General features: G+C 40.4%; 5 protein-coding genes across 8 annotated transcripts in view; 3 read left to right on the top strand and 2 right to left on the bottom strand.

Annotated features, from left to right (window-relative positions):
- The window catches only part of LOC5520802 (transcription initiation factor TFIID subunit 1), a 36,557-nt gene extending 26,433 nt beyond the window's left edge, over positions 1-10,124 (top strand). For both annotated transcript variants that reach the window (XM_048729873.1, XM_048729872.1), the window contains exons 31-47: positions 115-174; positions 418-520; positions 651-850; positions 1,426-1,478; positions 3,549-3,595; positions 3,690-3,731; positions 4,097-4,153; positions 4,572-4,664; positions 5,000-5,084; positions 5,447-5,514; positions 6,920-6,982; positions 7,338-7,394; positions 7,689-7,781; positions 8,139-8,223; positions 8,316-8,383; positions 8,482-8,806; positions 8,987-10,124. In XM_048729873.1, the coding sequence (XP_048585830.1) occupies positions 115-174; positions 418-520; positions 651-850; positions 1,426-1,478; positions 3,549-3,595; positions 3,690-3,731; positions 4,097-4,153; positions 4,572-4,664; positions 5,000-5,084; positions 5,447-5,514; positions 6,920-6,982; positions 7,338-7,394; positions 7,689-7,781; positions 8,139-8,223; positions 8,316-8,383; positions 8,482-8,806; positions 8,987-9,384 (1,897 nt within the window). In that variant the 3' untranslated portion in view covers positions 9,385-10,124. The remainder of the gene's footprint in view (positions 1-114; positions 175-417; positions 521-650; positions 851-1,425; positions 1,479-3,548; positions 3,596-3,689; positions 3,732-4,096; positions 4,154-4,571; positions 4,665-4,999; positions 5,085-5,446; positions 5,515-6,919; positions 6,983-7,337; positions 7,395-7,688; positions 7,782-8,138; positions 8,224-8,315; positions 8,384-8,481; positions 8,807-8,986) is intronic.
- A 715-nt stretch (positions 10,125-10,839) lies between these two features.
- On the top strand, positions 10,840-16,419 carry LOC5520895 (zinc finger protein 91). Of its 2 annotated transcripts, none has more exons than XM_001640662.3 (4): positions 10,840-11,094; positions 12,322-14,292; positions 14,675-14,901; positions 15,559-16,419. In XM_001640662.3, exons 2-4 carry the CDS (start codon positions 12,329-12,331, stop codon positions 15,750-15,752), a joined length of 2,385 nt encoding a protein of 794 aa, XP_001640712.3. In that variant the 5' UTR covers positions 10,840-11,094; positions 12,322-12,328; the 3' UTR covers positions 15,753-16,419. The 2 variants fall into 2 exon arrangements, with proteins under 2 accessions (XP_001640712.3, XP_048585831.1); XM_048729874.1 differs by lacking the exon at positions 10,840-11,094 and adding an exon at positions 11,128-11,309.
- Positions 16,420-17,556: 1,137 nt separating this feature from the next.
- LOC5520801 (WD repeat and SOCS box-containing protein 1) lies at positions 17,557-19,521 on the bottom strand. The gene has a single exon (XM_001640568.3). It carries the CDS (start codon positions 19,347-19,349, stop codon positions 17,988-17,990), a length of 1,362 nt encoding a protein of 453 aa, XP_001640618.1. The 5' UTR covers positions 19,350-19,521; the 3' UTR covers positions 17,557-17,987.
- A 372-nt stretch (positions 19,522-19,893) lies between these two features.
- LOC116604019 lies at positions 19,894-22,603 on the top strand. The gene is made up of 3 exons (XM_032365756.2): positions 19,894-20,204; positions 21,699-21,837; positions 22,258-22,603. Exons 1-3 carry the CDS (start codon positions 19,968-19,970, stop codon positions 22,419-22,421), a joined length of 540 nt encoding a protein of 179 aa, XP_032221647.2. The 5' UTR covers positions 19,894-19,967; the 3' UTR covers positions 22,422-22,603.
- A 1,291-nt stretch (positions 22,604-23,894) lies between these two features.
- The window catches only part of LOC5520800 (delta(8)-fatty-acid desaturase), a 28,071-nt gene continuing 25,105 nt past the window's right edge, over positions 23,895-26,860 (bottom strand). For both annotated transcript variants that reach the window (XM_001640567.3, XM_032365755.2), the window contains exon 3: positions 23,895-26,505. In XM_001640567.3, coding sequence (XP_001640617.1) covers positions 25,490-26,505 — 1,016 coding nt within the window. In that variant the 3' untranslated portion in view covers positions 23,895-25,489. The remainder of the gene's footprint in view (positions 26,506-26,860) is intronic.

Genomic DNA, 26,860 nt, shown 5'->3' with positions numbered 1-26,860 from the left:
AACAGTCCGTAGAGGGCGTGCCAATTGACACTTTTTTAAGTGTTATAAAAAAGAGCTTTGTTTTGTGGTAATACTCTCTGCAACAGTATCATTACTTCGGGTTGTTTTCCACAGAGCGCAGTTTGCTAGCGTGGACGAGGTGCACAAGGAAGAAATCCGACGAGAGAAAAGAAGGTAACGAGAACTTTGCTGTTGAGGCCTGTTTTCCCTTAGGGAAGGATAACTAAGACAATTAAATGAGTGACGGAGATGCAAGGATAGAAGGTTCAGCACAGAACGACCCTGTTCATGGGAGTTTCAGATGCGCAGAGGCTCTGTTAGTGAAAAGCTGGCTTAAGCCTTTGTTGCAGTTTCTCCTAATTTACCGGAATTATATTTCTATATTAAAATGGGTTTAACCCTGTTGTCTTATTGTAGGATCCAGGAGCAGCTTCGTAGAATTCGCCGCAACCAAGAAAAAGAAAAGCTTCAACCAGTGAAAAAGAAGAAAGAGAAACCCCCTTCTACCGCAAGTATTAAGGTAAAGATTACCCGTGTCTCCCACATGAAAAGTGATGCAATGATGTGACTTGGCATAGATGGTATAAAATTATATCATGAAAATAGGCTGGGATGACAGCTCTGATAGCTTCAAACGTTTCTCTTTACAGCTTAAGTGTGGCGCATGCGGTCAGATTGGTCATATGCGAACCAACAAGAACTGTCCTCTGTACCAAGAGGCGAACCCAGGATCTCTATCAGTCGCCATGACTGACGAACAGGTTGCCGAGGAGGAGTTCAACATGCCGAACGATGACCTGGTTAAGGTGGAGGGAACCAAGATCACCCTAGGAAAAGCCTTCCTAGACCAGTAAGTTAATGGGTCAAAGGTGACGGACCAGTAAGTTAATGGGTCAAAGGTGATCAAGATCCCCTATGAAAGGGCTTCCTTGACCAGTAAGTTGATGGGTAAAAGATGTTTAAGATTACCCTAGGTAAAGCCTTCCTGGACCAGTAAGTTAATGGGTCAAAGGTTGCAAAGATCCCCTATGAAAGGTCTTCCTTGACCAGTAAGTTGATGGGTAAAAGATGACCAAGATTACCCTTCCTGGACCAGTACGTTTTTTTTGCCCAAGGGCGACCAAGATCACTCTATGAAGGCCTCCCTCTGCCAGTAAGTTAATAAGTCAAAGGTGGCCAAGACCACCACAGGGAAAGCCTTTCATTGCCAGTAAGTTAAACAATAACAATCTAAAATCCACTTGTCTTGGTCCCGAAGGTCGACAGTCTTGGCTTTTCCTAAACATTAGTTCTGCTAAGCTGAGCGAGCTGAGCGGATTTACCTTATCCGCCTTAGCGCGATATGCACTATCAACTACCCTGTTCAGTCAGTACATTTCTCATACATCTAAGAATCACTCACGTTCCTCTTTATTTCTCCCACAGGACAAACGAACTGAAGAGAAAATCACTGGTTTTACGTTTCCCCAAGGAGTCTGGTAAGATTGCAAAATCCAATGTTTCGTTTCTTGTTTCAGCAACTCACACTTTTGTGAAGTAAGCGAGAAACGTGCTGTTGACGTGAACTTCGTTAGCCAACCAGCGAAGCAAAGAAATCCTCTTCGTAACACACTATAACACTTTGTATTGGTGGCAACGGTATCGCATGTCACACTATAACACTTTGTATTGGTGGCCACGGTAGCGCGTGTCGCACTATAATACTTTGTATTGGTGGCCACGGTAGCGCGCGTCGCACTATAACACTTTGTATCGGTGGCCGCGGTAGCGCGTGTCGCAATATAACACTTTGTATTGGTGGCCACGGTAGCGTGCGTCGCACTATAACACTTTGTCTTGATGGCCACCGTAGCGTACGTCGCACTATAACACTTTGTATTGGTGGCCACGGTAGCGCATCACACTATAACGATTTGTCTTGGTGGCCACCGTAGCGTGCGTCGCACTATAACACTTTGTCTTGGTGTCTTGGTGGCCACGGTAGCGCACGTCGCACTATAACACTTTGTATTGGTGGCCTCGGTAGCGAATGTCACACTATAACACTTTGTATTGGTGGCCATGGTAGCGCGCGTCGCACTATAACACTTTGTATTGGTGGCCACGGTAGCGCGTGTCGCACTATAACACTTTGTATTGGTGGCCACGGTAGCGCGTGTCGCACTATAACACTTTGTATTGGTGACCACGGTAGCGCGCGTCACACTATAACACTTTGTATTGGTGGCCACGGTAGCGCGTTTCGCACTATAACACTTTGTATTGGTGGCCACGGTAGCGCCTGTCGCACTATAACACTTTGTATTGGTGGCCACGGTAGCGCGTGTCGCACTATAACACTTTGTATTGGTGGCCACGGTAGCGCGTGTCGCACTATAACACTTTGTATTGGTGACCACGGTAGCGTGCGTCGCACTATAACACTTTGTATTGGTGGCCACGGTAGCGCGTGTCGCACTATAACACTTTGTATTGGTGACCACGGTAGCGCGCGTCGCACTATAACACTTTGTATTGGTGACCACGGTAGCGCGTGTCGCACTATAACACTTTGTATTGGTGGCCACGGTAGCGCGTGTCGCACTATAACACTTTGTATTGGTGGCCATGGTAGCGCGCGTCGCACTATAACACTTTGTATTGGTGGCCACGGTAGCGCGTGTCGCACTATAACACTTTGTATTGGTGGCCACGGTAGCGCGTGTCGCACTATAACACTTTGTATTGGTGACCACGGTAGCGTGCGTCGCACTATAACACTTTGTATTGGTGGCCACGGTAGCGCGTGTCGCACTATAACACTTTGTATTGATGACCACGTTAGCGCGCGTCACACTATAACACTTTGTATTGGTGGCCACGGTAGCGTGCGTCGCACTATAACACTTTGTATTGGTGGCCACGGTAGCGCGCGTTTCACTATAACACTTTGTATTGGTGGCCACGGTAGCGTGCGTCGCACTATAACACTTTGTATTGGTGGCCACGGTAGCGCGCGTCGCACTATAACACTTTGTATTGGTGGCGACGGTAGCGCACGTTACACTATAACACCGTGTATTGGTGGCCACGGTAGCGTGCGTCGCACTATAACACTTTGTATTGGTGGCCACGGTAGCGCGCGTCGCACTATAACACTTTGTATTGGTGGCCATGGTAGCGCAAGGCGCACTATAACACTTTGTATTGATGACCATGGTAGCGCGCGTCACACTATAACTCTTTGTCTTGGTGGCCACGGTAGCACACGTCGCACTATAACACTTTGTATTGTTGGCCACGGTAACGCATGTCACACTATAACACTTTGTATTGATGGCCATGGTAGCGCAAGGCGCACTATAACACTTTGTATTGATGACCATGGTAGCGCGCGTCACACTATAACTCTTTGTCTTGGTGGCCACGGTAGCACACGTCGCATGGTTAACTTTGTCTTGGTGTCCACAATAGCTCGCGTCTCACCATAAAATAAAAACAAGAGTAAATGGTGTGTATTTTATGAAGCTCATGCGCCTCTAAATTCGTTATTTTCTATCATATTTCAGTTCGCAAGAAGAGACGATCTGGAGTCATGCATTGCGACTACCTTAAGGTGACATAAAATAACTTTTCCCATAGCAGCGAATAAGTGTGATTCGTAGTTTTCACAAGGACCACAACATTAAAATTGATGCTTTATTTTGCAGAGACCTCGAAAATCAATAAACCGACGGCGTGCAAACCCAGAGGTCAGTCTTCTGCGCTTCTCGCATTACATAGGAAAATATCAGGCGTTTTTGTCATCGTTTCTATGGGCTAGTAAATATGTTGTGGTGGTCACCGCCAAAAGGTTTATTTTGTGGTTCTTTTGCGTCCTTTCAATTCAGGTTAGTGTGGGGCACCTTGAAGAGACGTACCCCCCGGTTTTAATATCCTTATCTGAGAAGACTGGAAACACAGGAGAAATAACTTCAACTTACTTGCAACACCAACTTAGAATAAACTATCTGAAAATTCGCATAGTTACGGGGCCGGAAATCAAACCTGACTCGCTAACGCACTTGGCCCCTTGTTAAAATTTGATGAATCTGAATGTTCATTTGTTCGTATTCAGGTCGCCATGCAGCTCCTGATGGAGGGAATCATTAACAAGATGAAGGAGGTCGACGAGGTAAGGACAGCCGTAGCGCCGGGTTTTCACAGCCATACGGCCGGGTTTTCACAGCCATAAGGCCGGGTTTTCACAGCCAAACGGCCGGGTTTTCACAACCATACGGCCGGATTTTAACAGCCATAAGGCCGGGTTTTCACAACCATAGGTCCGGGTTTTCACAGCCATAAGGCCGTGTTTTCACAACCATACGGCCGGATTTTAACAGCCATAAGGCCGGGTTTTCACAACCATAGGTCCGGGTTTTCACAGCCATAAGGCCGTGTTTTCACAACCATAGGGCAGGGTTTCCATAATCAAAATCATGTTTCGTGAGTATTTTCACAAGATTTGGAAGAAGTTAAAATAGACCATGTTTTGGCAGTGGATTGGTACCATTATTTGTGTACTATCATATTTTTTTATTTTGTCGTTGTAGAGTTGGCCGTTCCACACTCCTGTCAACCCCAAGACCGTGCCTGACTACCACAAGATCGTGAAGAATCCTATCGACCTGCAGACGTTACGTGAGGTATTTATTGCACCACTGAAAAGATGTTCTTCTCTTACACAGACCGTTTATTTTTTTAGTGCCTTTGTCAGTCACACCTTTGTTATTGTTTTCATTTAACATTGGAAGTCACATAATATGCTAAAATCTGGAAATAACTATCTAAAAACAAAGTTCTTTACAAATTCAGTCGCTTTGGTTTACTCAAATCTGCCGATGGAAATGGATTCTTTTTCACGCTTGGTTCTTTGCTGACAGGATGACAAAATGGCGGCTGAAAGAGGCTTGTATGCCATAGGACTTGAAACCTAAAGTACACCTATTTCACTTAACTGTAACACTTTCTCGTATTTTAGAACCTCCGACACGGCAAGTACTCATCGCGGGAGGATTTCCTGGAAGCGTGCAGCCTGCTCGTCTCTAACAGCGTCCTCTACAACGGTACCATATTTTGATAGAGTTTTCTTGGAAAGCATTACAACGGTACCATATTTTGATTGAGTTTTCTTGGAAATCATTACAACGGTTCCATATTTTGATTGAGTTTTCTTGGAAATCATTACAACGGTTCCATATTTGGATTGAGTTTTCTTGGAAATCATTACAACGGTTCCATATTTTGATTGAAGTTTCTTGGAAATCAAGATTTTCTAATAAACTGTTGCGAGCTCTAGATGAATTTTAAATAAGCTTTGCAGGTTTGGCAAGGATACCTTTAGAGACCATGAGCCTTTTCGAGAGAGAGCCCCAGACTATAAAAATAAAAGCATTATACCGTAACAAGAATAACTTGTGTTTCTCAGGTCACCAGCACAGTCTGACTGCGATCGCACAGAACATGTTGGACTGCTGCACCAAGGTTATAAGTGAGGTACGTTCCTTGCCCTTCGCACCCTTCACTCCCACGCCCTACCTACTGTACCAAGGCTATCAACGAGGTATTGTATGCCCCCCTCCCCTCCCACACCCTATCTACGGTACCAAGCACTTCTGGGAGGTATGTACACTCGCCCTACCTATTGTACCAAGTTTATCAACGTGGAATTGTATGCTCCCTCCCCTCCCACGCCTTATCTACCGTACCATTCACTTCTGGGATGTATGTACAGCCCCACCTATCCCCCTTTACCCTTTCACGCCCAAATAGCCTGCGAGCCGGCTCTACTGTGTTATTTCGTTATTCAGGATCCCAGTGGCGCAAAAAAGACTAGAGTGGGGGGAGGGGGTAAGGGAGGAGAGAAGAAAGGAGAGCCGGCAGGAAAGACCGGTCTTGAGTCATGCACGCCTCCGACACGGTTGTACTACTTGGGTGTCATGTTTGGGGATACAGATAAAGCGCAGGTAGCTTCAACAGAAAATATTTTATTACCGTCTAAACTCTAAACTAGACGGGAGCCGCGGGACTTTTGTAAACTTATGCGAAGAAATAGGATCCGATTGAAAGTAACAAAATCTGCAGACTTATCAAGCCGTACATGCAACACATGTGCAAGAAAAATAAGGAATCTCCACAAATTGTTCAAGATAGTTAGTTATACTCTAACGGAGGTCAGTTTGAAAGAACTTGCCAGCAAGGAAAACCAAACACAAGTTTGAACAAACGCTTGCTCCCGAGAGCGTTTCTCCAGATCGAAGTCCGCTTCAGCGCAAGCAGCGGCAAGCAGTTTCCTTATAGTCGCAAGTTCGTCATTTCCCTGTAAAAGGGTATTGATTGCCGAGCTTTTGCTCTTTCTTTATTCCGAAAATTTTATCCTTGAAATTGCTTGTTATCGCGCCGTTGTAGCGTATTTGGCGGTCAATATTTCTTTCTGTCTGCGGCATGTTCACACATTTCTGACAAGGTGATGACAGAACATCGCAACCAGCCAATCAGCGATCTCCGTTCGTCAGCGAACGGGAAGCACGACTCAAGACCACTCTTTCCTGCCGGTTCTCCTTTCTTCCTTGCTTTTTTGGTCGCCACAGAAATCCCGACAACCTCAAAACAGAAATTTCCGAATTAACCCACTGGAGAGCCGGCTAGCAGGCTAACGCCTAAACTATTTTACCAAGTTTATCAACGAGGTATTGTATGCCCCCTTCTCATCCACGCCCCAGCTGCCATACTACGAGGTATGTACATCAGGCTTTCCACGAGCCTCTACCAACCTACCTTCTCTCTTATGCCAAATCGTCGCCATGCATCTCCCTTCCCGCCTATGTATCTTTCTCTATTTGTGCTGTTTTTTGCTTGCTATTTTTGCTTTCTAAAGTCATCCACTTCTAATGTTTTCCAGAAAGAAGAAGAGTTTATCCAACTGGAGAAGGAGATCAACCCTCTGCTCAGCGATGACCCACTGGTAAGTGATTTAGAATATTAAAGAAGCCGACTAGGCCTTCACATGATGCAATGTGAGCGTCAGCTAAATGAAAAAATGAAGCCCGAGATGATCGTGTTACTTACGCGATGACCCACTGGTAAGTGATTTAGAATATTAAAGAAGCCGACTAGGCCTTCACAAGATGCAATGTGAGCGTCAACTAAATAAAAAATGGAGCACAAGATGATCGTGTTACTTACGCGATGACCCACTGGTAAGTGATTTAGAATATTAAAGAAGCCGACTAGGCCTTCACACAATGCAATGTGAGCGTCAGCTAAATGAAAAATGAAGCACAAGATGATCGTGTTACTTACGCCGGGTCATTCTGCAGGTGGCATTTTCGTGGATTCTTGAGAACATCGTAATGCAGATCAAAACCATGCCAGAGGTAAGATGTTTTCTGAGATTTCAAAGGTCGGACGTTGTGTTACAAGGACGAATAAAGTATTGATTGATGCTTGTTTGATATAGTAAGCTCGAGAAAAAGGGGCAAACGGGTTCTTTTCCTTTTCGCCCCCGTTCCCTTCACACTGATCGCATGTTGTAACACGCGTTAAAATTATTCTAATGAATGTACTTCGCCGATTTCGTCTTCGTTTCTGCCTACTTTGCTAATGAATTTTTTTTAGTTTTTGACGGCTCTATCATGGAATTACTTTTTATCAAACTTGTTTTGTTTTAGTCATGGCCTTTTCACAAACCGGTGAACAGCAAGCAAGTTCCTGACTATTACGAGGTCATTAAGAACCCAATGGACATCGAGACACTCAGACAGGTAAACTACAGATCACCAAAAAGATGGCTATCAGTCAACACTTGATCAAGTCTCGTTCAAACAGAGCCAGCGTTGTCTCGTGGTATTTTCCAAGAAAAGATGGCTACCAGTCAACACTTGATAAAGTCTCGTTCAAACAAAGCTAGCATTGTCTTGTGGTATTTTCCAAGAAAAGACGGCTATTAGTCAACACTTGATAATGTCTCGTCCAAACAAAGCTATCGTTGTCTCGTGGTGTTTTCCAAGAAAAGATGGCTATCAGTCAACACTTGATAAATTCTCGTTCAAACAAAGCTAGCATTGTCTCATGGTATTTTCCAAGAATTCGTTTTGTGACGTCTTTTGATTTTTCTTCAGCATGTGCAGGATGGAATGTGCCGATCGCGGGAAGAGTTCTTAGAAAACGTAAAACTTCTCCACACCAACAGCGTCTTGTACAACGGTAAATAACTGCACTTTCAACAGCAGCAACAGTAATTGGGAACAATAAGTTACAGAAATTTGATAGGAATTTTTCTATTCTTTTGATCCCAGGTGAGAACCATGAGTTCACCAAAACTGCCAATTCTATTTATGCTGCTTGCGAGAACATTCTCAAAGAGGTAATGCAACTTTCCTTTCAAAGAAATTTACAAACATTCAATGTTGATTTTACGTAAGTTTATTAACATGAAATTGATACGTTTTTGTTACTCCTTAGCACGAAGAACAACTTTCAAAACTTGAGAGCGAAATCTCCATGATGGCAGATGACGCTTCCTCGTACCTGGCGAGCGAACCGCCCTCTGTCCGGGGCCCAGAATCGGCCGAAAACAGCATGGACGGGTTCCCAGACACGTCACGCGAAGACGAGAGTCTAATGGGAATGGATAGTAGCTTGTTAGGCCCGGATGATAGCATGATAGCGGACGGGGATAACGCTATGACCGGACCAGACAGTATGTTAGACAGAGACTCTAGTATGGAGAAGGTGCCAGCTGAACCATTCAAGCACTTCAGAAAATCAGTCGCACCTTCTAAACAAGGTAGGTATGGGACGGTTAGGGTAAGGGTATAGAATATCCGTTAATGGTATTTCGTTGTATGTATTTATGATCTCCCTTGCCAATCCTGGTTATCCCACAACAATCTCTTATTCGCACGCTTCTTCCCATCTTACCAATGATAATACTGAGTTCTACAATGCGAAACGTTTCTGTCAACAGCGTTCCGTTCTGAGGAAGAAGAAGAAATGATCGACGTTGAAGGCTACGAGTCGGACGATCGGTTGTTCCGGAGCATCTCCGACTCTCGTATAGATATGGACACCTCAATCGCCAACATATCGGCTACTGCCGACTCGGAGACGATGGTCAGCGTCTCACAGAATGAATTTGAAAGCATTCTATTACAGGACCTTCAGCACAGCGATAGCGACAGTGCAGACGACGACGATGAAGAGGACGACTTCCCGTTTGGTGACGGCGAGGACGACGAGGACGACGAGGAGGAGGCGATGGAGGACGTAGACGACGGGGGGAGTGCACGAGGGGGGATGTCACCACCCGGAGACTCTAATGATGCTTCTAGGGACTTCACATACGACGAAGACGAGGACGATTGACTTGTGAGATGGCATTGGTTTGGGAGATTGTGGGGGAGGGTTTGGTGGTGATGGAGGAGTTGTTCTTGCTTGTAGTATCAGTAGCAGTTCTTGTTGTTGGTGGGGCTATTGGTTGATTTTGTTGGTGGTGTTATTGGTTGTTGTTGTCGGTTGTTATTGCTGTTGTTATTGGTTGTTGTTGCTGTTGTTGTCGGTGGTGGTAGCTGTTGTTATTGTTGTCGGGGGTGGGTGCGAATTAGAGTGATTGGTGGTGGTGTAAGAAGCAGTGATGAGGCGATGGAAGTGTAGATGGTGGTAGAGTCAATATATCGGACACCTGGAACCAAGAATGTGTCCGTTATATGAAGGTTAAGGTGCCCATTGAATGATGGGAGTTTTATTTAAAGAGTTCGACAAAATAATTTAAAATCTGGAACTCCAAAAGTCTGTTATGTGGCTTTAACTAGAGGGTTTGTGTTTAATATACGAAGTTATATGGAGGTTTATAACACTGTAATGATTGTTGATATTGGTGCGACTTTAATTTCACGGTACACGGTATACATTGCCTATAGCAGAGTTTCCGTGAGATGGATGAGTTCTATAGCGCTCCTAGACTTGTAAGGGGTCGTGATACTATTATCCTATTAGCATGGAAAAAGAGATATCTTTGAAAATGTTCTGTAAAATATTGTAGAAAGTGTAAATATATATTATAGAATATTGTAGAAAATAATTTAAAAATAAATGCGACATTTTGATTTCTTTGTTCCCGTTGTTTTTCAACTTAGCAACTAATTTTATTGTTATTAGGCCAATAAAAACATTTATCGTCCTAATAAGATCATGGGAGCATGCGGCCGTTTTTATTTATTATTTGTTATTTGTTTTTTCTCCTTGGTTTATCAAAGATTTGTACGATTCACAAAGGAAATTTCCGCGATGTTGCGAACGGGTGAAAAAACATCGTAAGAAAAGCCTTAAAACGATCAAATAGCAGGAGAGATAACTGAAAAATAAATAAAATATTATTTTGCGGCCCCGAAAAAGGGTGCGGGCGGGGAAGATAAACATGTCTTTTTTTACTTTGCCTTATCGGTAAAGCGTCATGGTCACTGAATATTGCGGAAATTATAAAATTTTGAAAGCTCATGAAAATTATTTTCAAGTGTTGCTTAAAATATGTAACAAGAGTTTATTGTGCCCTCGAGCCTTCGCAGATCGAAACGGAAGAAACTTTAACACAATTTAAACAGCTCACAAATATGGATGGAAAGCAAAAGCTATACCCAATTTCGAAAGCGAAAAATACCAAAGAAAAAACTTTATTGTGTACTTTATCGTTCCTTGCTTGCTTTACAAGGGATTGCCTATCGCGAAACACGCAGCTAGAAGCTGATTACTCAAGGACTGGGTAATGGGGATTACACATACACTCACGTGACAAGCGTGACAGAATTTACCCAAAATGCCCTACAGGCCGAGAGCCATAGCTCGTCTTTCCGCTCGCCGTTTTGCGTCCCTCGAAACTTACACCACAAGTTTGCTATCCTTTTCTCGGCTTAAAATAGGCTTACCGAGGTGTATAACGAATGGTAATACTCAAAAGGATCCTCGAGCCATAGTAAAGAGATATCAAAGAGATATGAATGGTTTTAAAAGCGTCGGAGCAAGGGTTTTTGGCGTAGACGAAGCGACTGGGCAAAGGAGATTCCCCTGATATTGCAACTGGTTAGTTGTCGTTTCTTGTTAGAGCGATTTTCTTCGGTTCTTTTCGCGGTTACCATTAATTTATTCTCCATGTTAATAGTCCTGAAATGTTTTTAGATAGTTTAGCTCTCCAGATACAACCCTCTTGATGTGTTGTGCTTTGGTATGAGAATATTGTAGGTTGTACTAATTTGCTAGAACGGAAGGGAACAACCACGCCGCCATAACTAACGTGCGTGAGTACAACGACTACGGTTATTACTGGGCTTGCCTTTAACTTCTCCGATCAAGTTAGCATTCCCTTCGATTTAAGGCAGGTTCTTTTTTAAGAAAATGAGCTGCATTTTTCTTCAGACTTGCTTTTGCTTTACATATTTTCGCCTTGATTCACGACGAGAACGCCTCGCAAAGAAATTTCGGTTTTCGTTTGGATAAAGTAAAGTAAAATAGATTTAAAACTACACAAAGAAATCAGTAACCAGGTAGGGTGGTATTTCTTTAATGCAACAGATGTTCTTTAAAGATTTTGATGTCGTAAGTCGGAATTGGTTATTTTTGTCGGTGACCTTTCTTAGTAGCGGTATTTTACGTGAAACATGACAAATGAGCAAATAAATCATCTGGTTATGACATCATGCCGCATCTGCCCTTGCACGATCGAGCCGACGACCGAGTCTCTGCTTAACGTTTTCTTTGATTCGAAAACTGACTATCGTGTAGCCCTTATACCTAAATATTAATTATTGTCAAACCATAGAGTAACCCCACCGCATGAAGAATTTTTAATTATTTTTTGTTAAATATCAAATACCTTATTTTTTCAATAAATCGAATTGAAAGCGACACAGCATTTTACTGCGCTGTCAAGGTTGGAGTATTTATGTAAATAGTAGTGGAAGCAATAGCATGTATGTATATGTACACACATATACAACAGCATACATATACATTACGTAATAAATTACAACTTTGGAGCCACCAAAATATATTTGCACCATGAAAATGCTTTGAAGTATAAACTTTATTTATTCGAGGGTGAGTTTATTGGAGTAAATACAGTCCACATAAACTAAACTTAAAGTTTTATGCATGAAAGCATTTCTCATTCAACCACTTTTGGATTTTGGTGATCTAGAAAACGTTTTATTAATTTTCCATAAGTATTCCAAAGAATGCTATGTTAAAAATTGAATACATTTCTCAATTAGGGACGATTGCTCACCTTTTTTTTTCTCTACTTTTTTTTAGGTTGAAAATGTCCAACAACCAAGATGAGCCCCATTCCGTGGGTTCCCCTAAGCCGGTGGTAATGGGGATGCCGTTTCCGTTGGGGCAGTTTTTCCCCTTTGTACCTATGGTCATGCCAATTATGCCCAAAAATGTGTTCCGGGGCCATACGCCATTATCTATGCCAGAATTTGGTGCTGCAAACTTTGGAACACCAAGCACTTGCATCGATCATACTGCAGGATCAACAACCATAATTGATTTAAAGACTACATCTAGTACAGCAGGATTTGCTGAACCTGTGGTTGAGGAGCTGGGGAATAAAAAAATAGAGCAATCTCAAAATATATCAGGAATTGAAAACCAAATGGGAAGAAATTCGGAAAACAAGTTCATGTCAGGTTTATTTCTGCCTCCTGCATTTCTTGTGCCATTCAGTGGGTTTATGGGGATGGTTCCATATTTTCCGTATCCTGCACCAAACATGTTAAGACGGGTGATGGGTGATGTGGAACAACAAAGAATTGATTGGGAAAGCCCAAAGGCAAAAGAACCATCTGAAAGAGTGGAATCTGGTAGCTCTTCCGCTGAGATGGATGTTGCACAAATTCTTATCAATATGTGTAATCCTTCCATCAATGCTGTAGCAGTAACGGCTAAAAGATGTACTGTCATGGAAGAGGAAGAAAATACAAGATCAGAGCTGCTTAACCATAGTAATGACGGAGATATACCAAATGCATTTAAGTCAAATAATGAGTTGCCCCATATGGCTGCAAACAAAGAGAAGGAAAACAATGTGGATCATATAAAGAGTGGTTTTGCATCTTGTGATAGTGTTGGTGATAGTCAACATTCTCAGAGCGTCAAACAGGCTCAAATGAGTCCTTCAAATGAAAAAGAGGAATGTGACGAAATAGAATTACATCCTACAAGTACAAGATTGTCAGAAAATGAAGAGATGAATGACAGTAATACCCCCCAAAGTACTGAATTTACAAATCTCAAAAAGCCTTGTTCAGATGAGCTCAGGACAGGAGAAATAGCTCCAGGATTTCATGAAAGTGCTGTTGAATTACCTGCCTTAGAAGTAGCTAAAACAACATCTAACTCAATTGTTACAGTTGAGGCAAAAGTTCAACATGTGAGTGAAGCTCCAAGAGTTGCGTCAGTGGAAAATAGTCTTAGTGCAGGAGTCGAACCTCAGAGGCTATGTAAGGTAGAAAAAAGTGTGACACAAGTTACTTCTACAAATGTTAAAGATGGCCCTAGCAGAAATGAGAGCATAGTTAGGAGTGACGTCCAAGTGCCCACCTCAAATGTCCAAATAACAATGACTTCTAGCCAGGCTCTGCCTATTAAAGCTGTTCCTCAGAGCATTGCATCAAGTGGAACTAAGGTCAACACATCCAGCATTATAAGACAGCACAATGACAAGAATAATAGACCACCACAGAAGGTTTATATTATGAGATCATCATTAGATAAATTACCAAATCTAGCCACTGCAAGCCAACCAGTTCTCCTTAAAATAATCCCAGCTCCAAAAACCATAGCACCCAGCTCAACAGATGTTACTATGGTTACCCAGATGGAGACTTCAAATGGCACCGGAAATGCCAGTAAAAGTTGTGAAAGTTCCTATAGGTATGAATCAGAAGAGGGGATTGGAAAAGACAAAGAAAAAACTACAGACTCAGATAATAAAATGTCCTACAAGTGTGAGGTTTGCTCACAACTTTTCCGTAGCCCTCTTGGCCTCCAGAAGCACCTTGAGTTTCACACTGATGATGGTCAACACTACATGTGTACAGTGTGTTTCATGCGGTTCCGCGACATATCTGCATTGGATGCACACCATCTGACACACATGAAGAAGCGGCCTCATAAGTGTTCTTACTGTCCTAAAGCTTTCCGAGATCCAGGCTCGTTGCAGAAACACATTCGTGTTCACACTGGTGAGAAACCTTACAAGTGTGACAGCTGCAACAGGTAAATGTAAATGTTTGACAATATGCCATACGTATTAGGCCTTGTGCACAGTATGGTGTAAATTAGAGACTTGGGACTCAATGAAGACAGGGGGCTCATCTTTTAAGATAGCTGCTGTCCCTTGGGGGAGTCCTTTCCAATCCTTTGCAATAACAACCAGATGGCTGAATGGTAGTGTCTTACAGATGGGCTCTAATAAAAATCCAGGAACAGTGAAAATATGTTTCTTTTTATAGCTATCCCCTAGGGTTAAACATCACTTCAACCACACCCAATGTGTTATCTCTTAGTGGGTAATTTGCTGTCAACCGCAATAAGGCAAAGTCCCATCCCTTAGAATTATAATTCAGTTGTAATAATTCAATTGTCTGAATTTTTACAGGTCTTTTGCTGAGTACAGCTCTTTAAGAAAACATCAGCGTGTGCATACTGGTGAACAGCCATATCGGTGCCCTCACTGCAACAAGGGCTTCAGTATTTCTGGCAATCTACAAAGGCACATACTTATTCACACAGGGGAAAGGCCATATAAGTGCAACTTTTGTACCAAGGCCTTCAACAACCCTAGTCATCTAAGGAGGCATGTGACTAACTTACACTTCAAAGCTGGTGAGTGGAGGAGTGCACATGAGATTTATTTGAACTATTATCAATACGCTGTCTAAATTATATTATACTGAGTGAAGGTGACCTAATAGACATGAAAGGTACATTTTTGCTTTCTTGGCAAGAAACTCCGGGGGACTCCGATAAAAAAACAGACAGGGGTGAACGTCATCAAAATCAAATTTAACCTTGAGGGATAGAAAATTGGGTGTGGTCGAAGGAATTTTTAACTGTAAGAGATTGAATTGGATAAAACCGTCAAACACCCTCTAAGGAATAGCAGCTGTTTGAATTTTATAGGCTAACAGATAGCAGATTCTGAAAAATCCTTCAACAACCCCTAAGGGATAGCAGTTGGTTGAAATTTTATACCCTAAAAGATAGGACAATCACCCCATCTGCTTTTCATTGTGTATTTGGATATGGTTGACACAAATTATATGGTATGAATCATATGTAATATCTTACATACAGTAAGTAATTTCTTTCCTCTTTCTCACGTTCCACGGAAAATAGCACAGATGAGAAAACACATTTCCTAGAAAATATTCTGACCTTAAAATGTTTGTTTGTTAAAATGTACCACATCTGTGATCAAGAAATGGCTTTCTCATGATACAGCTTTTTACCAATGCCCCTGTTCTTTTGCTGTCTTCACAGGAGATGCAGAGGTTGATGATGCTATGATAAGTCACTATGGCAACCAGACTGGAAACTCTCCTAGATCTGTCGGGGGAGGGGAGTGGAGTGAAGGTGACCAAGAGGAGGAAATGGAACAAGATGGGAATACAAAGGAAATACCTCCTCTTGACGCAAGGCTGCATCAACAAGTAAAAGTAGAGATAAAAGACTAAGATAAGGGAATGGTCCCTGAAAGCTATCAAAATCTCAGTCTCAGATTTTATGAAGATGGAATTTCTCGGTCTTGATCTTCAATTTTCAAACCCTGCATCTTTTGGTCTCACAAAATATTGACATTTCACTACCATCCTTTATAGTAAATGTAGATGCTATTGTAAGCATCATAATTATGATGATAACTGATATTTATTGAGGTCTTTATAGCATTATGGTTGCAAATTATATTTTCTAATCTATTTAAGTCCTTTTATATTAATGGTTTAAGTAATGTACTTTGTGTATATAATAGAACAAATGATAGAAGTTTTTTCTCTTTTATTTTCTAACAAAAAATAAAATATGCAGAATGTCTTTTAGTTTAATATCAATTTTTGCTCTCCTTAATTCAATTTTTTTCTAGAAATCTGGTCTACATAAAAACAAAGATCAGATTTTTTCATATTTTACAATTTTTGTTCTTTTTGACCATTCATTCTGGTATATTTATCAACTACTGCCACACAAGTTTATCCCATTTATAACATCTATGTATCATTCTGGTGTCTTTTGTCATGTATTATGAGGGGGGTCCTTTACAGGGTGACAGGGTGGGAAAAACTCCTGGAAGAAAATTCTAATGTGAAGTATTGCTGAATAAAAAGGCAAGGATAATAGATCCTGGGTGCGTCTACTGTTGTGTTTCATAGGGGGGTGGGGCGGTGTCTTCTACGGGTGGAAAAAAGTTGTGTATTTCTGAATAAAAAGGCAATAATTGATAGATAGTGGGTGTGTCTACTGTGGTTTATTATGGGGAGGGGTCATCTTCAGGATGGAAAAAATTCTGAAGTATTTATGAAAAAAAGGCAAGGATTGATTGATCATGGGTCGATCTGCTTACTTATATAATTGGAATGAAAATGATGAAATCATCCACAAACAGGTAGCAAAATACATTTAAGAAAGTCTAAAATAAAAGGAAAATGAAATAAAACAAGCTTCAAAGTAGATTGACATCATCTAAATTTTGTTGTACATATGTTGCTATTATTTTTTTATGTTAGTCATTATACATTATAGGTATATGACTTCAAAGAAGGATTGTGACTATGTAAAGTAATATTGTATACCTAGAATTCCACATCTTCTTGTCTTTATACATGTATTGACTCTAAAAACCTTTCTTAGTGCTCACTCAATTCTTGCTTTCAATGCAGTCTCGAAATTACTCAAGGTTCAGACATGTTTATCGCTGAATTTAGATTGTACTGTTGATTTACTTTGTGATTCCTTAATGGCTATGTGCTGAATATTAATCCAACCACAAATCTCTTAAAAATGCACCGTGAAGATTAGAGATAAATGACAGTGTCTGTTGTTTTGGGGGATTATTTAAAATCAAGTTTACTGATTAAGCTCAAAACCTAATGACAAACACTGTTAACACAGGTTAAATGTAATTGATTCTAGAAATTATAATAACTAAAGTACAAAATTCACCCCCCCCCAAAAAAAAAACAAAAAGGAAAACCTAGCATATCATAGTGATCATGAATGTAGAAATTTCATAAACCCATATTGAGAAAAATAAATCAAACAAATGAATAGAAATTAAATTAAAAATATTTTACAGTTGTAATACTAAATTAAGAGCTCTTGAAATATGGCTAACCAGTGCAGGGAAGCCTTAAGTACAAACAGACAATAAAAAACCCTAACCACATTATGGATATTTTGTTCATATTTAAAGTATTTTCATTTAAATTGTGCAAGAAAAATTGGAAAAATGAAATTATAAGATCAAACCATCTAATAAGACTATTTTTAAATAATCTGGGTATTCTTTTATTGACCATATATCTTTCTTGACTTTAAATTGTAATGATTTTTTGTCTGATGCACAGGAATATATTATTAATGAGAGGACAAAATTAACATTGTGTATGTATTTGTATATGTGTGTTAGTACAGATGGAGAATTTCTTATTTTATTTAGATATTGATGGCCAATTATCAAGATTTAATAGATAACAGTATTTTCTATTAATTCTTTCTGTAATATCGAGTGATACCATAATTGAGAGTTAGATGACTGATTTGTAACAAATGTCTGTGGCATTCTTGTAGTATTGCTTTTCTTGTGCTTAAAACAATGTTAAAAAACATAGAGCAAAGCATTTGGATCTAATGCTTTTAAACTCAGAATATGAGGAAAATACCTATAATTCAATTTATCTCTAAAGATAATTTTATTACTGTGGCCAATATAATAGATAAACCTTCAGGGCATTAGGGATTGGGAGTAAATAGATTTTGTTTGCAGGGACGTACTGCAAGATTGCAGTACGGCACATATGTTGCAAGTCAAACCTTGCTGGCAATGACCATATCCTAACAACACCATCATTATAACCGGCAGCTAGATACTGGCATGAGTTTGAGAAAGCAATACAGTGTATAATTGCACTCTGTATCATGCCTTCATTCGGCGCAGATACTGCCTTGCAATCCAACACAAGTAATGTACTTAAAGAGTCTGGATCCAATAGAATAATATTTGCTTCTGATGTCCCAGCTGCCAGATATTTACCATCCTTTGAATATTGACACGAGTAGAGCCTAGCACTTGATGTCACCCGTTGCTGCTTATCACAGGTGTACGTAACCTGCGGGTCACAGCTAAGGGTAGGGTGTGGGGCAGTGTCTTCTCGGGTCCAGATCTCAATTCGGCCATCCTGCAGGCAACATGCCAATACCCCATTTCTGTATCTGGGATTAAACACACACCAACACTTGTTTCCCCTGCATCTCTTGCGCAGAACACAAACAATCTCCAGAGTTTTTGCTTTAAGGACGCATAACTGCTCTTGGGAGGTAGAAAAAGCGATAAAAGATCCATCAGGGGAGAAATTACAGCTCGTAACAAACCCACAGAAGTCTGAAAGATCACGTAATACCACGCTCTTGATCATGTCCATTGACTTCACATTCCACACTCGCAATTCATTCGTTTCGCGAATAGTGTGAAAATCAACGCATGCCGCACTTAGCAAGTAGCAATTGTCCGGAGAGAATTTGCAGATCATTGTTTGGCCGATAAGCCCATTGCATTCGGGCTGGAATTTTTCAAGCTTTTCCGAAACCCCACTAAGTGACGTTCTGTTTCGTTTTATTCGGGCGACTTCCCCTTTAGTTGCGTTCATCACGAAAGCGATCGAGTCGCCATCCGACGAAATATCGCATTCCTGGGAGTAATATGTAGTAATCTCCTTTTTACATTCACCCCTGGATACATCAAACACGCGAAAATGCCCAAGTCCTTCCTCAGGCCGTACATTCGGACCACAGGGATTAGATGTTGTGAGAATAGTGGTTTCGTCGTCTGGGGCGAACACACAGCAACGGATTTCCTCACCGTAATCTGTCCTAGTTTGACCGCTCTTTAGATGATGTAGCTGAGCTACTATTCTAGCTGTGTTGGACATGTAGCCATTTCTATCCTGTGGGAAGCATCGTAGATGCTGCAGCGGACGTGATGGAAGGGTGGATGTTGTCGACTTGTCAATATCCCAATTCAATCTCTTCTTCGAGGATTTCCCCGATTTGTTTCCCATTATTTGATCTCAAACAGACCCAGGCGAGTCATGACGGTGTTTTCTTCCTAATGAGTTTGCGTCTTGTAATGGATGAAGTCTTTATCAGGCGAAAGGGAAAACAACTCGACTTTTCGTCGACCGACAAAAAACCCTAAATAAACAAGATGGCAGCTAAATGCTATATCTTGGTATACTGCTGACCAGCATGGAAAGGGGAAACCTCCACTCCACCCACCCTACCCTGATCACCATTTAATTAGAAGTATTTGTTTTTGTCTCAAATCTACTCTTTAAATTTCCTGGATAATAGTCATGGGGTTATAACTTAGAAAACGATCAGCCACTGGTTCCAGTCTAAAACAACAACTATAATCATGAATAACAAATCGCGATATTTTTCCATTTTTGGTAGATTATTCTTAAAGACTTAAAGAAATACATTATGAACATAAGTATTTGATCTGAACAGCAGAAGGAAAATTAATTTATTGAATTTTCGAGAGCAATATGTTGTTAAAATTCTTTGCCTTTTTGGGTAGCCTGTGTACCGGTCACTTGCCGCACTGGATCATGGGATGGCTTTCTTGACACCATCAACAACAAAACGGAGTAGTACAAGAAAAGCGACTGAAATTCATGTCAAATCCTGATGAAACAAATGCTTTTCCCGTCTTCATGACTCCACAAATATCCCCCAAAGATATCCCTCAGGACTGTAATGGATCGGAATCCGAGGAAGAACCAGTCGTCGTGGCGATAGATGAGTCAAGCTCGAGCGAAGAAGACGATGATGGCGACGCTAGCCAGGGGTACGTACCGCTCTCAATGGACGACGGTTCTGAAGCACCGATTGGCTATGTACAAGAAACGCAGGCGAGTATTACTGTACCCTCCTGCGAAGAGCTTTCTACGCTCGTTTACTATGAATTGATATTATGTGACTTAGCATTCTAAAAGATGCAACATTGAAATTTCAGGGGGGTGGTAGTGGGGGTGTTATTAGGCTGATGTCTAATAGGGTTATACCCTTTACCTCTATTTAAGTCCCCTCAACCTTTCGGAATTGATACTTCTAAATATACTAGGCATTGCTTGAAGTAAAGAAGTTGATGAGCCATTGGAGACCATTGAAAAAGCTACTTAAAATGCCAGAAAACAAACAGTTTATCGAAGCAAAGTGCATGTAAATCATTGAATGATCACAGGGGATAGTGTTTAGCTTCTTCCTGTTTTTGGGAGTCACATTTCTCGACAGAACGGACAATATAGTTTGATTCCAGTCCTGCCAAAGCTGCATGTAAGTTCGTAGTTAATTGTAAATTTACCAAGAGTAAAATTCGTCGTTTGCATGTGTTTCAACTTTCGCTGCGTCTAAAATTAATCTAAATTCTGACAAAAAAAATTGAAAGCAAGATGCCATTTTGTTTTTTCTTCACATTTATTATGTGGATAAGATTTTATCCGACCTTTATCATCCGGATAACTTTAACCGCTGGATAACTTTTATTCCGGCTTTGTGCAACCAAATCACGCCACTTGGATAGCTTTTATACGCTGGGTAAGGATTTAACCGGTGGATAAGACTTATCCAGGCTTTGTGCAACCGGCCCCTGAGCTATAGGGGCCTACTTTAAAAGAACACAGGTTAACTTCAATTGCTCCCTCTTGTTTCTCTTCTGTCTTCACATGCAAATAATCATCATCTCTGCCCTTCGTGCTTGCTACACAAGCTGTTGTTGCTCAGTTGATTATCAAAAAAAAATTATGCAAAATGTTATATGTTGTATAGCTCTACCTCATTGAGGTCCTTTTTAATGAGGATTTATTGTTTTATGAAGCTTGATGTAATTTAGCAGCATAACAACAAAAGTGTGTAATAAGTGTAGCATTATGACAACAATAGAAGATTGCATTGGTATGTTCCTCATTGCACTCGTTCTATTTTGTCACTTGTGTCCACAAGCCTTTTTTTTTTTAAAAAGCCCTTATCAGCCACATCTTTGTTATTGTTTTCAACCAATATTGAAAGACAAATTATGGGAATAATTCTTCATCAACCATCTAAAATTAAAATATTATGTTTTTTTACCAAATTCCCAAAATTTCCCAAATTAGCTTTCCCACACTTTACTAGGATGATAAAACAGCGGGTGACAGCATAGGCGGATCTAGAGCTTTTTGCTAAAGGGGGGTTTGGCTCAGTGACAAAGGGGGAGGGGTAATTCTTTTTACATAGGGCTTTCTGGCAGTGCAAAGTGGAGGGGTTAAACCCCTACCCCCCCCCCCCCCCTAGATCCCCTAGTGGACAGAGGCTATTTTGTACATCAACTTCATGTTAATTTTGTGTGGTTCATTTAAATATTTCAGGATGAGTCCAACAATACAGAAGTAGCTTCCAATTCATTGTCAACAGCAAGGCAGGATTCAACTGCTACTATCTTATCAGCAAGTGCGATAGATACCAACTTACCCAGTGTTGCCGCTAGAGCAGCTCAAATGGACAGCGGTAAGCTTGGCAGATGTGTTAAAATTAATAAGTGAACCAAGTTGTATAAACAATCATGTTAATAAATGCCCAGTTCTTTACAGAAAGTTTTTTTTTTGTATTCATGTCCACAGACATGAAATTGTTAAAACAATAAAACTTGTATCCTACAGTCTTTTAATGTTAAAAACATTAAACAAATTAACTTTTTACATGCTTGTTTTATATTTATGAACCAATTGATGGCTGTCATAAATAAGTATGCAAAAAATATTTTCATGAGAATTAGCACCCCACTACATAAACACAATTTTCTTAAGAATATGTTTAATCGTTAAAATTCGCTCTTATTTTTTTTTTAAATATAGCTATGATTTATTAAAACTATGCGACCTTTTGATTTTTGTGCTGTTAGTTCTAACATTATTTTTACTTCCTTAGATCAAGTTGACCTTATCCGACAAGTCATGTCCAACATCACACTTCCAAGCTCTGCAATACCAGAATGGGCCAAGTTAGTCCCAGAGGACAAATGGAAAACATCTCTTGTTACAAGTATGCAAAAAAGGACTAATCCCACGACTGAAGATCTCCCTGAGAAATGAAGGATTTAGGTGTGGCATTTTTTGTCATATATAGCTGTTAAGTAATTTGCATGGGTCATGTCACTGATGCAAGACCCCATGACCAGCCCAGGTCCCATGGGGATACTCTGCTATAAACCCTGGATGGCGATTTACAACCCATTAACACACACACACACATGCAAGCACGCACACACACAAAAGAAAAAGCAAAAAAAAATTCTGAAACGCCCTGTCATGCTAATATCTGAATACCCCTATGGGATCTTTAAAGGGTGTGTGTGTGTGTTGGGCAGGGGGGTTGGGGGGGGGGGGGGGGTGGGGTAAAGAGACAAATCCAATAAAATAAAAAAATTAATCTTTCTTTAGACTTTATATTTCACTGATTTTCTGATAGTATAGGTTAAGTAGTTGTTAAGTATGATAGTTATATAAAGCCTACTAAGCAACTGTTTCCCTGGATTTCAGTGGAAAGTATAACTGTGTAAAAAGTTTAGCCATGTGAGATATGAGGTAGAGAGGAAACAGCCATGTGCAACATTACAACTGCACAACCAGGGCACATAACCAGCCTTTGACCCAAGGGGGGTACTTTCTAACATAGCTTTAAAATGACAGGGGAAGAGCGACTCTCATTTTCTTGTGCTCACAATTTTTCATGCATTATATACAATGGGGCAACATTGTTACTCAAATGGAATTGCAAGACAATACCATACCTGTCAACTCGAGCGGGAGACTCTGGATTTTAGCCTTCATCTCACGGTAAAAAAATTGGAACGTCCTATACATATTCCCATACTGTAATCTCCCAAGAAAATTCGAGAATTGCTTATACAGTTCTTGTATTTGAAGCACAATCTCCTGGTTTTTTTAGCTTTCAAGGTTAGCAAGAATGCAATACCTACCCACCCCTAGGCGTTTTTTTGTCCCACAGCCTGTAGTACCCCAAGCTATTGTCATTATTACAGGATGTGATATGCAAAAATATATATATATCCCCTTCCCACACCATGTGTATCTCTTATTAGAAATGCAAGGTAACAAATTCACAGAGTTACCCTTTCATGACATTATTTATATATTGGTGGCCCACTTCTTTTTGGATGGTCCCCTCCCCCCCCCCCCAATTATCTCCACAATCCTTTATTTTTCACAATACCCCATCCATTTTACTCTTTATCGGACTGTTAGAAAGGAGCCCTGGCCCTTTTCCTGGGTACTGCCCAAAAGCCTAATAATAGCAATGCAAACAGGCCTGGTCTCAGTGTTGACGTCCCTGAAATCAGGATTTAATCAATTTAACCATTTAATCAAATGTTTCTAGAGTTCTAAACTTATTAGTAATAACCATCTTTCTTGAAGCACCTTTTAAATTATCATTACAGCTTGAGGTTTAGTAAAGGAATGTTGACCCGAAGGGATAGCAAAATGGGTGTGGGTCCTGGATTTGTTTAACCCTTTTAAGCGATAGCAGATAAAACAAAAGAATTATCAGGTTTTTGAGTTTTATTACAACTGACTGAAATTTGATTAAACAGAAAGGGTTACAAACTGAAACAGGAAGTGTGATTTGCATTTTTGGGGTCGGTCCCCTGATAGACACCCTAAGGGATAGCAGATTTTCAGAAGACCCTAAGGGAGAGCTCTTGGGCGGATTTTATACCCTAAAGGATAGGACAAGCTTATGTACATTTTTTAGGGAGAGTCACACCCACCGTGTTTTGTACTACACCAGTAGACAAATTTAAAAACCAGCTAGCCAAGTACTAATCACCTACTCTGACTTACTCTAAGTGTCAGAACTTGGATACTGCATACAATTAAAACACCTACATGGTACAATATTAGATAAAGCAACATTATAACTTTTGTATGGTGAAATAGTCTCAAATTAGTTGAACATCACTATTTGCCCTAACCATTCTGAGATCAAACTAATAAGATTACTACTTTATTTTTGTTTCTAAAATACCAACAATAAATCTAACATGCCATGTGCCTGTTAGATAGTAGTGTTCATTTTATAAAAGCAATATAACATATATTACCTGACACAAAAGATGCATCTTATTGCTTTATAATATAATATATCAGTTAGAATAAAATTTGAGAAAACAGCACAAAAAAATTATAGCTTATAATTTGTAATCTCTTTCCACAGCCCACACTTTGTGAACTCACAGTTCTGTTTAATTTTTTTTTTAATTCAAGATCAAAATAACTCTTTAATACTTCATCTGATTTTTTTTGTTCCTTTATATAATCTCTATATAATTTCAGGCAAATTGAAAATAAATTATTGGAGAGTGCAAAGCATAAATATTGAATATCATCATATTTAATATAAAAATTATATTATGCACCAAGTGGTTTTAGAACTGCAAGTTAGAAACAACTTGTATATTTGTATTTTAAGTCACCTTGGCTATGGACCAAGGATGTAACTATTTTGCAATAGAACATTTAACAGTATCTATAAGCTTTTTGACAAGTCCATAAATATCAATGAATGTCATTTTCAAACTCCATAAATACTGCATTACTTTGGATAACAGTCATATGATTTGAAAAATTGCCTTATTTGTTCTAACAAATGCAATAAATAATGCAATTATTGGATTTGAAAGAGAACAGTAATCTATACTTTGCACAGAAAGAAGAAACAAAAATGTCAATAGCAAAAATAAGGTTTACGTAACCAATCAGGTCCAAAAAGAAAACAGCTAGTTTAGTGGTCCTCTCAAACTAGTTTCTGAAGTTGATTTGAAATGAAACATTTGCATGAAATAAAACTATGGGAAAATCCCCTTCTCCTCATATAAGTAAAAGAATACTTGATTTTCAATTATAAACTTTACGAACAGATTAGTTTTCAGTAGGGATTTTTGTTTGTTTGTTTAATTCAGTTTTCCCTCAACTCCTTTTTTCAATAGCTTGGGTTTATCTGACCAAAAAACCTATTGAAAACTACCATGTTTATTTAAGAAAAAAAATCTTAAATTCAATTTAAACCATTACACTTACTCAATTACATAACACTGATAAAACTAAAAATGTCTAGCTATGCTGATCACTGCTATTGTTATCTAACCAATGCAATGAACACTATCCCAGATCTTTGGGGAAAAGCACTTTGACTTCTCAGCAGTGTCCTTCAGACACTGGATAACCTCAATGTTGGCATCCACAAAAGATTTGGAGCGATATGGCAGCCCATGTTTTTTGCACAGCAACTTCATCTTCTCCTGGATTGAGCGCAGGTTTTGGCGTGCAACACGAGGGAAGAGGTGGTGCTCAAACTGGAATTGCAGGCCGCCATGGAAGAAATCCAGATTGGGATCACACTCAATGTCCATGGTGGTATCCATTTGTGAGAGAAGAAACCTGTTTTCTTTGAAAGCATCAAGGGGCAGGCCGTTGTATGTCTCCATGGAGAAATGGCTGAGCGTGATCTGGATGTGGATAATCCCAGCAAGGAAATGAGCCAGGAACACAAACGCAAATCTTGTTGACCATGTTGGCAGATAGGAGCACAGGGTCAAGTACCAGGTCCAGAACAAGACCATAGTGACGAACTCCATCACACGCAACTTCACCCTCTCCTTTGACAGCACCAGCAAGAAGCTCTGGGCGTAGAGATTGAACCTTGCAAGTCCCATGATGAGGAAATACAAATGGTGCTGATAGCGGACAAAGAACTTGGCCAAGCCATCAAAATGCATGACTCTGTCATGATAGATGGACTTGATGGAGTTGAAGAACTTATCTGTGACAGCAAGAACTGGTAGATGCTGAATGTCAGGGTCCAGCTCCACAGAGTTGGTCACAACATGATGTGCATTGTGACTCTTTTTCCACCATCCAATGCTGACCCCAGTTAGGAGGTTGCCTACAACAAGGCCAAGTCTGTCGTCCCACTGCTCGTCATGGAATATTGCATGGTGCCCTGCATCATGGCCAATAAATGCCATCTGCTGCCAGAAAACTGCTACCAAGATGCCTGCTGCTACTTGGATGTACACATTGTTGGAGAATACGACACAGTATATTATTGAGGCAAACAGCAGGGCCAGCATAGATGCCAGTCGGATATAAAACCAGTCTGGAAATAAGGGAATTGTTAGTTAAGGCACTAAGAAAACATTTTTATGGTCTGATCAATTATTATCACTACGCGCAGCCAAATTGTAAACAGCCCTTTCTGAAACGCTCTATTAGTGCAGGCCAAATGTCAAATGTGCGGGGCCACAATTGGATTTTACCGCCCTCATTCTGATTGGCGATGTTTGCGCTCTGCTCCCACGCTCAACCAATGAGATCACGCGGACACCATTTTAGTGCCAGTTTGTGCAGAGATGCACAAACCACTGTGTGGGAGCATCGGCTGTAACTCCTCGCTACCAACGTGGCTTGGAGGCAAAGAAAATCTGCGAAATAACCAAGCACAAGGATGAAAG

This window comes from Nematostella vectensis, chromosome 7 (genome assembly GCF_932526225.1).
Source record: "Nematostella vectensis chromosome 7, jaNemVect1.1, whole genome shotgun sequence".
NCBI lineage: Eukaryota > Metazoa > Cnidaria > Anthozoa > Actiniaria > Edwardsiidae > Nematostella > Nematostella vectensis.
This window is presented reverse-complemented; position numbering and strand designations above follow the sequence as displayed.